Raw genomic sequence first — 10,649 nt, forward strand, 5'->3', positions numbered from 1 at the left:
CATACACCAATGTCTCATCTCAATATTACAGTATTACAAGATTTCAGACATACCTCACGGTCACTGTGTTCATAATACTATAAGTTCACCCACTGCCTGAATGGCAGATGTATAACTCAATTCATGCGCACATATTCAAGGAAATCAGAGTCATGTTTGTCTTTTTCCCATACAACGACAAGGAGTGGAAGGATACAGAATTGTCCTCTTAAGCAACAGCTTGACGCCATGTCCGGAGACGACGGTTTGGTATTCATCTTATGATCTTTCTGTTGTAAAGAGTTATTTCATCGATTATCACTTGATACAATCTGTTACGGTCGCTGCTTCTAGTCAAAACTATTTTCTCTTTAATACAATTTCTCCTCTGCATTTTAAGGGGTGGGGACGGTGACATGATCCAGGATTAGGATCGCGGAGAAACTGTCCAAACAGGTGCTGATGGATCGTAGAATTTCTCTGCAGGGACGACGGAAGTTGACACTGCATGGTCGTCTGTTTGTTTGTCTGTTTTGGGAGGTTGTGCCTTCGTAGTCATTGTCGCTGCAAAATATTCCTATGAATTATACATGCGTTGTCTTTTCAATGAACTGACACATTGTGTCAACTTATTACAACTTGAATATAAAGATGATTCCATGAAATATTGAAATAATAATTTCATTGCTATACACTGTTCAGTTCAATTCAATTCAATCCAAATCAAGTGAAATTTTAAATGAAATTATAACATGGTATTCATCTCCATACTTTTTGAAAGTGATTTCAGTGTAATATTACATATACAGTGGAGGAATCGTCACCCTATTATATTAACAGAGAAAAAAAAGTCAAAGAAATCATCGACTATAAAAGGATATTGACCCATGCAAGAACATAATGAGGTATTGACGCGTGCACCTCACCTCAACGGAGCATTCTTGACACATATTCATGCTTGAAAGTTGAAAACATCCTTGAAAATAGTGATGTTGCTCAAAGTCGTTTATTTCATAGACGTTTAAAAAACAAGAACAAAAAGGTTCCAGTCAGTCTTCAGTTGAGAAACACTTGATTTTTCAGTCCCTGAAAAATATAGCAACTTAATATTAGGCCCTAGCAAAAATTAATAGTGTCAAGATCACCTTTAAACGACCACCGAACCTTGCGTCGATACATACATTTCGAGCTGATAAGCAATATCTTGTCTGATTGTCAACAGTCATTGTCATCCAGTGCAGGTAAATTCACAAAGCAGCACGCTTGTGACAGCCCGGAGCCGCCGACCGTAGACAGATGTGTATAATATGGAACAAGACCAGAGCAAACAAGACCGGATTTATCTTCCACATTCTTTCATCGTGTTTCTAAAACAATCAGATCATAGTTCTTCGAATGTTTAAGTCGGTTATCTGTGCTACAGACTGAGGATATTATGAGATGCATGACAGCGTGTTGCTCATTGAGCACATTTTACAATCATTCCGCTTGCAAGTACAATGTATACTATTATAACTTCTGGATACAAGTCGATGGGCTTTACCAACAACTCTTGGGTCTGAATGTATATGATTATATTATACATACATGTATTTTAAAGCAGCGTTTTGTGTAGTGTTTCTTTGTTTTCCACCCTTCTATTCGCATAAATTTATTTCAAACTCACAGAGGCAGACCTTGCCAAATATAAATGACGCACTGGATAGAAATGGTTTATTGCCACCTTTTTTTCATATAGTATAGTGCTTATACTCTTGTTGCCATTTATGCATGATTCTCTATGTTTTCTGTCGTTTTCTCTCTATTCTCATGGGACATTTCAAATCGTGGACAGACCAAGTAAGCACATTAATAGCCGACGAAATCTATAGGCAAAGTCATTATATACCTCATTATATGCATGAAAGCACATTTGAAATATGAATCGGAAGGTTGCAATGTGCGCTATCGCAAATTGACTTTTCATGCAACCATGGCCTGTTCAAGAGAACTTCTTCTTTATCACTATCAAGGGCAGTCGCCTTGTGCTTGTCCAATTAATTGATACTTGTTAATGATTCACGCCATCATTGTTGGTTGCAAACTATGGAGGTTGAAAGGATAAACTTTGAATGAGTATGATTTACTAATAGTACTTTTGGTTATGATAACCTAGGAACCGGTTTTGAAAAACTTATGCTTATTTATATATTCTATATGTGCGTGAACTCTAGGCGATTGTCTTTTCATACAGTATGTGGGTGTGTATGTGTGTGTAGGTCCCATAATATGACATTGTGAATGTGCCAAGAGAGATATTCCATGAAACCTAACTTAAAAGTAACCATATTTATAAGTGATACTTACTTCTGATGTCCAGGAAGGAACAAAGAAGGAAAAAAAAAAGAATGATGCAGTTGCCTTAATTGGTATCAAAGAACAGCACTTTACCATTAAAATCCTACTTTTTCGACCGGCGACCCCATAATCGTAATCGGTGACCTAACAGTACTTCAATCTCATATCCTTCCGTAACAGTTTGGACCATGATGAGGCACGCGACAGAGAGACAAACAAAGTAAACTCTAGAGTCCACTTCCAATTGGGTGACGAACGAGGTGCACCACTCGCCAGTGGTCGTTTGTGATTGGTCAGGGAGCAAAGACCCCCCAGCGCGACACTTCGGACAGGTACATAAAACTTCCGTGACACCTGCCAGAGCGATTCATTCAACCCCCGCAGGTTGGATCAGGTTGGAGCGCTCGCTCGAACGTCCCGGAACCACTCAGTGTTTAACACCTTATTCATAACAACCGAAGACCTCCTGATTCGCTCTGTTCTCCTATACCCACATCTCAAGCTAATCCGTCAACGCCTTTCATTGTTTAATTTAGTCGGTCCCGAAGCCCAGATATATATGTTTTGCATTTGTTTATCTTTCAGATATGGCAGGGCGATAAAAGTGTCAACATAACATTGGCTCGCTTGGGGAGTATTTTCATTTAACTGATTATATCATCTAAAGAAAAATAACACTTGTTTGGTATTCCTGTCTGGAAAGAAGGGGGAAGATGCCAGTGCCGCGTTCGTATTCCTTTCCGCAGTCCTTGAGGGCAAGCGTCGCTTTCAAATGTTTTTTGTTATTCTCCTGGACGCTAATCTACTGCATAGGAGTGCAAAACTGTGATGCGTGCAGTACCCGCAGCGAGAGTTGGGCTGCCTCTCCGAGACCCAACCCCCAGGACTTCCCCACGGATCCGCCGCCACGGCGATCCCATCCTACCAAGCCGCCGCAGTGGTACGCCAAACCAGGTAAGGGCATGTAGTTCTCGCACTTGACATGGCTTTCTCATTGAACTAGCATTGTCTCCTCTCTCGGAGTGATGGTTTGAGTTGATTTATACAGTCGTTCTTTCAGTGTCTTTTTTGTATACTTATGAGATAATGGTCTACAGCTATATGCGAAACGATGAAATCACCTTCGCAACGCTTCTTGGTCGGTTTTTATAATAGAGCAACAACGATGGATGTATAATAGAAGAGTCAAAAGAACTAGTAACCAAGAACAGAGTTCCATAATTATAATTAGCACAATTTATTTTTATTCTATTCTGTTTTGCATCGGACTGTTCACGAATATTTGTTTAATATGATCATGAATTATGGCGCGTCATCCCATTCCGTATCGTGATAATGAATGAAGCCTTTCTTTTCTCTAATTCATCGAGTAATGTAGGATGAAAAGTATTATCATTGAATTGTTGGAGGATGTGTTGTCAGGGCAACTCACGACAGTCGACACCCATTCCATGAATTTTGCAACGTTGTGTAAAGTAGGACAGTAACAGAAGAAGATACAGGTGTCACGCATTGCAGCAAACTGATGGCGGGTTCTTTGTAGGGGAGTCTTAATTTCTCCATTTTTGTGCAGATCATGAAAAAAAAGTATCTTACAAGGAAATTTGTGATGACGAGCTTCAATATATCCTTCATTACCTGGAAGCGTTTCTTCTCGGCAAAAAAAAAAGTGAACCAAATGAGACAAGTCAAATCCACGAAAGATAACTAGTCTTGACATCAGACTTTTCTTAACAAAGTTTAAAATCTTTAGAAGATGCTGTACCACGAAGATATTGATCAACGAGTTCTTTTTCTCATAGCATAATGTTAACTGTAAACTATTCTTTCAAAATCTGTAATTACTTAGAAGATGTTGTACATATACCACCAAAATACTAATCGGCGAAGTCTTTTTCGAATAGTTGAACTATGTTAACGTCTTTTTCCCCTTAACCGGTTCGCATTTCCCGAAAAATAAACACAAAACCATGAAACACTACAGTGCTTAGTTCAAGGGAAATGTTACATTTGCATGATCGTCATTTAATTCAATATTGACGGAACATCTCTTTCTGCGGTTAGCCATCGCTGTTTGCCAAACTGGAGTTCTTGACACAGAAATTTGGCACCTGTGCCGGCAGAAACGAGGACACGCGAACGAAATGCGGCTATTTAACTTTGCCTTGATTATGAATATTAACGAACGAGTGATTTCGGCTTGCCGTCCCTTGCCGTCAGAAAAGAATCATTAAGTTCACGCGAGCAGATTGAGGGCTGCGTGAACTCGATTTTCCCAGCCCCATGACTGACAGGCCCGTTCAAGATCAAAGGGGATGCTATCGCAGAGCAAACAAGGCAGATAACCTGCTCCCCTAAAACATGATGTTCTTCACTCTTGATAATGCTAGAGACGTAGATAACAAAGGCAATTGTGTGTTAAGTACTCGTGGACTGAAATCATTCCTGCTTACGAACTTGGCAAGGACATAACGACGTGTCCACCGATTAACACTGACATTCACCTTGACAAATGCTGAAGGTCGTATGAGCATTAATTGTTTTATCACGGCATATCATTATTATAGAGCAGGTTAGTTATACTTAACAGACTAATACAGTCGTACACATTTAGGGCGAAATGTCGACAGAAAGTGACGAAATGCCACTTGATGTGCAGAATATTATTATAAGAACAAGTGCTGTGCGGATCCAAATAAAGACTTTGGATACATGCGCCCGCAAATACCTGCCTAGATAGTTGATGCTTTATTTGACCATAATTATGACCGCACCTTCCTTCCCGTTAAAAAAAGAGCTACTCAGGGACAACAAACCCACCACAGGATTTGTTTTCTTTCCGCCTCAAAAATTGCAATTTTTTTCAACAGTTAGATGATACTCCTCTTTTATCTGAATTATCCGTATGTGCGTGTGTATGTGCGTTGTTTTTAGCCTTCCATCTAATCCAACCAAAATCTCCTGTGCGTGCTTGTTATGATATGTTTGAGGAATATTGCCAAACCATTTGTGAGCACAACGGAACTAGCGTCCGACATGTCAGATACGATGAACATAAAATCACGGCTTTCGTCCATTTCCTGTGGTTTTCACATTTTTGAAACTGATGTACAGGTTGTATAATGTGGAATTAAGAACGATGATGCAGAGAAGGTACATAAAAGGGAGCAATGGATGGATGGTCTGTTGAATATTGGTAAAGCGGTTTGTGGATATAACACATTCTAACTTCAAATAGAGATCTGATACGGACACTGGAGTCGGCAACGACGGTATTTTTAATACTTATCAGAACAAGTTTATCTATGCTTTAAATGGATGACAACTGTTACGTAAATTCATTTATGATTTCATTTCATTAAGTGCGATTTGGATATTCTAAAGGCAAATACAGTTTGGCTCTTATTTCTTCAGAGGCCTATAGGTTAAATGGATGGTATAGTTTCGGTTAAGATTGGGCTTCAGGTTTAAACTTTTTACGAGATGATTAGAAACTACCTATATGTAAAATATTCAAGAGCATACAATTCTAAAAGGAGTGAAAAGTTCTTCGATGAAAATCGGTTTTGAAACGGCTGAGATATCCAAAAACAAAGTGGTCCTAATGAAAAGTAGGACCCACTAGGACCAACTTGTTTTACTTTGTTTTTTGATATCTCAGCCATTTCAAAACCGATTTTCATCAAATGAATTTTGAATTCCTCTTTTATTGTATGCTCTTTAACATTTCATATAAGAGCTTTCTAATAATCTCCCTAAAAGTTACAAGCTGGATCCCCATCTCAACCAAAACTATATCCCTTTGAATTCATGGGGATCACCTCATTCAGAAATGGGTTCATCTGATTCAGTCGAAACTATGACAACTTTAATTATTAAAAACCAGCAGATGATCTTTTCTCGGAAATCGAACATTTTTGTCTCTACAAGCACATGGAAGATTGCCTTAGGTGCCATGACTTAATTGTGTGGAGAATATGATGTTCTCAATTAGCAAGCTGAATGCAGTGTACAGTATCCTACGTACATTGTCCAATTTAGCACACTATAGACTACGACTATAGTGAAAACATCCTTGCATTCAAGAACGATAATCAAGCGCTAATCAAACTGGGGCTACTAACCTTAGAGTCAATTATGATTAGCTTAGGACGTTTCCGGTCACCGCAGTCTCTCCTTTTCGTTGTGTTGCAGTCGGTGCTGAGATCCGCTTTGTGATCATGGGCGACATGGGCGGGCAAGATGAGCCTCCCTACACCACCTACGACCAGCTCGCCGTCGCGGAAGCCGTTGGCATCGTGGCAGACAGCTTCCAACCGGACTTCATCGTCGAGCTGGGCGATAACTTCTACGAACACGGCGTGAAACACGTCAAAGACAAACGATTTCGCGTACGAGCCGTGTCCTTTATATTGTCTAACTTTCTGAGTTGATAGCCAAAGACTAAATTATTCAGGCACATAGCTCGATGGCCGATATCTTACTTTTTTGTGTGCTGCCAAATTTAGATCCCCAAATATTAGGTTGAACACTGCCAGAACACAAAAAACCCACCAAGTTTTGATCGAGTGATGCACTGCGTCGTCATCATCTCTGTTGTGATCGTCCCTGATGATATGACAGACTTCATTGGGAACTGTGTATAATCATACATATATATTAATATATTATTGTTATTATTATCATTATCATTATCATAATAATAATAATAATAATAATAATAACAATAATGATAATAATAATAATTATTATTATTACGTGTATTATTATTATTATTATTATCATCATCATCAATCTGTAATCCACGCCTGACAGGGGCACCACCTTTCTGGCCCGCCAAACTAGTCGATCTTTCAATAATTTGATTAGAAACTTGTGTTACTAAGCTGCTTGCTCTATTGCCTAACTAACAGAACGTATTATACCACTTTCATTTCTCTTCCCAGTTGACTTTTGAAAATGTCTACACGGCCGAGTCGTTGCTGAAGACCCCTTGGTACATCGTTCCTGGCAATCACGATTATGAAGGAAACATTACCGCTCAAATTGAATATTCCGAGATCTCCATGAGATGGTAAAACATTATTTTCTTTCGTTCTCCTTCCAATGTTTTGCTTCTCCGTTTCTCAGTGTTCAGATGAGAGGAACTATTAAACTTCATAAAAACCCTGGTGCGATCATGACCCAAACAACACCAATGGCAATTGTAGACGCATGATGAATATTAACTATATACTTTGATACTATTTCTCCTTTGAAGTCCTTATTGAGGCACTTTTTGAATTTATGCCACATAGAAAGTTATCTCTTCTTTTATTTATTATTCATATATTTACTTATTGATCTATTTATTTACTTACTTATTTAGTTATTCATTTATTCATTTGTTTATTCATTGAATGATTGACTTATTCAGTGTTCTTTACCCAGGGTAGCCCCAGGGTAGCCTCTTTACTTTAAGTTTAAGGAAACCGTTTATAGGCATGAGGACAGCCCACATGTAGGCCCTATTAGGCGTATGTACTTTTCATAACGTTATGTATCTCACTGCAAGTCTCCTGAAAATAAGGCTTACAGATAAAATACACAGTGAAGGATGTTTAAACGAGATGCAGTGCCGCTTGAAAGGTATGACGAAAGTGCGTTACGAGGCTTACCATAGCGTGTGTTGTTCTTGTTGTTGTAGTTTATGAAGCACTCGTGTTTGGAAGTAAGATATGTCGAGGAATCTCGGGCGTCTCATAAAACAAAAGATACAAAAAGCAGTGCCGGATGCCGGATCAAAGGGGGCGCACCCCTCCCCTTTATTTTTGTTTTAAATGCAAGAAATAGAAAGAAAACGTTTTGTTTTTGCTTGTTGATGAAACCCGGAAGTGGTACGAGGTGGTTTTTTTTTCTTTGTTTGTTTGTTGTTTTTTTTTTTTTTGCTTGTCAGCTGATTAAACCCGGAAGTGCCGCCAGATTTCTGTTTTGTCCCTCCCCCCCCCCTCCCCCTTTACTGAACTCAGGGATCCACCCCTGCAAAAAAGCAATCATCGTATGAAGTCTTTGTGACAGTAACATTTTTTTATTCTTATTTTGCGGTACTCGCTCCAGGAACTTCCCGAGTTTGTACTACTCCAAGGAATTCCGTATCTCAGACTCGCCTCGGTCGGACCTGTTCCTTATAGTGATTGACACCATGCTCCTGTGCGGGCTGGGAAACAAGACCCTCCCCGGGTCTCCCCCGACGGGACCCTGGAACGTGACCGCTGCTGAGAACCACTGGACCTGGCTCGAACAGCAACTGAATGAAACGAAAAGGTTTGTTGGAACTTTTCTTCAACCCGAAGTTTACGAATACTTTGAACTGGAAGAACGACGAGAAAGATGACTTCCTTTTTTTCCTGGTAATGTAAGACAGTGAGATAGTGCAGTCATGTCCAAAGTATTAGTCTGATTGTGTTTGATAATAGGCCTTGCATACATCCTGTGATCCTTTCAACTGATATCGAATGAGAGAATTGACAAACGCGATTGATGTGCCATTAATAACGACAAGGGCTGTGAGGTTCTTGTTAGCATTCTTGCACATAGACGTGCTAAATGGAATGTAAGATAAATCTATACTGTTACAAGAAACGAAAACAGGATCATCTGCGAAGAAGCTATGTTACATTTCAGTTGGTCGAAGATCCCGTCGTAACGTGAAAGATAACCCTACAAATTGCTTTGAAGGCAAAATGCTTCGTGTGAATTGACTTCGTTCTGTGAATATGTCTTTGCATTTGATAGCTGTTTATTCGGCTCCAAAGAAGAGGCACGAATCTCTTAAAAAATCAAATTTTCATAAGACATTATACTAAGCGAGCAAGAGCGAAGGAAAGAAGTTGATGACGATTAAACAGTCGCGGTTGATCGTACCGTCTGCTATGATGCGGTGAGGGGAGCGGAGATGATTTACACCAAGCTGATGATCATAACATGTCATTAATCTCCTTTCTTCCTTTCATATAGAGCCAGTTACGTAGTCGTGGCTGGCCACTACCCAGTCTGGTCCGTCGGTGCCCACGGACCCACAGAGTGTCTGAAGCAAAGACTAGAACCGCTCATCAAGAAATTCAACGTTTCGGCGTACTTGGCAGGACATGACCACAGCTTGCAGGTAGGCCTACGTGCACTTGAAATCTAGGATTAACCTTGATTCTTGTCGTGTCCTCTTCTGTCAATACTCACTCGACAAAGCTGAATGATTGTATGTTAACTTCATAATACATCTTTTCATGTTTATGCTATCCCCCAATATCTCCTTCGCTTTCTGTCTATTTTGTTTTGATGATTTGGGTCTTTTGAGGGTTTTACTCTTCATGACTTTCACGGTTCTGTCCCAGATTGTGACTCTTCACCTCTCTGTAATATTTTTAAACACAAAGTGATAAGAACTTTCGAACTAGCACATCGTAAAAGATATTAGCAGCTGCTTGACTTTGGATGTGTAGACCTGGAATAATAACATTTCATATCGCTTTAATTACTTGACTTCAACTTTAGGTACATATTGGCGTTATGGCAGAAAATTATTACCTTGATAATGTTCAGTAATCTAGATGATTATGTAAGATACGTGCGAACACTTTCTTGCTTAAAGGAGAGGAGCCTCTTCATACTGATCATTGGTGTTCCAGAGTTTGTGGTATTGGTATTTTCCAGCTTTGCCCTGTACCCCAGGGTCAAAGGTGAGAAAATACTAAATTATTTTGAAGAAAAAAAAGGTATTACTTTTATAGTTATAAAAATTTCAACTTCATGCACACGTCAGTATTCATTTTCCTTTGGCTTTTTAACAGCACATCCACGAGCCCGGTTCGCCGGTCGAATACTTCGTGAGCGGAGCGGGCGCCCAAATCGACCCGGCCAAGACGCATCGGCACAGCGTGCCGCCCGATTGGCAGCTGTTCCACATGGGGGAGATTCCACGAAAGGGAGGCTTCCTGTACGCCGAGGCCACGCCCGAGCACTTGACTGTTGCGTTCACTGACGCCAAAGATGTGTGGGACCTGCACACGACCACGATATCACCTCGAAGGACTGAAGAATAGCTGTGCATGCAGTCAGCTGCTCTTTGACATGGAACTATTTCTGCACCGTCATGCGCAGCAGAACAACTCTTTGACTCTTTCCCTCTCGCATTCCACAGTGCGCCAATGAGCATCTCTTCACAATGAGTTTGAGAAACAGAACGGGACCTTGATAGGAAGATTACCCATAATGCCTTTCTTTTCACCCTGAAACACTGAATGATATTTTCTTCTTTTTTTTGGGGGGGGGGATACTGTGACTTAGTTTTCATTCAC

At 40.1% G+C, this 10,649-nt stretch overlaps 1 protein-coding gene across 1 annotated transcript; it reads left to right on the forward strand.

Moving 5' to 3' along the window:
* Positions 1–228: 228 nt before the first annotated feature.
* Positions 229–10,394, forward strand: LOC139715363 (tartrate-resistant acid phosphatase type 5-like). The gene is made up of 7 exons (XM_071626937.1): positions 229–244; positions 3,130–3,270; positions 6,511–6,707; positions 7,263–7,390; positions 8,413–8,619; positions 9,313–9,460; positions 10,143–10,394. Exons 1-7 carry the CDS (start codon positions 229–231, stop codon positions 10,392–10,394), a joined length of 1,089 nt encoding a protein of 362 aa, XP_071483038.1.
* Positions 10,395–10,649: the final 255 nt, after the last annotated feature.

Source organism: Diadema antillarum, unplaced genomic scaffold (assembly GCF_040938485.1).
Source record: "Diadema antillarum isolate AM-2024a unplaced genomic scaffold, OU_Dant_1.0 scf00000047, whole genome shotgun sequence".
Classification (NCBI taxonomy): Eukaryota; Metazoa; Echinodermata; class Echinoidea; order Diadematoida; family Diadematidae; genus Diadema; species Diadema antillarum.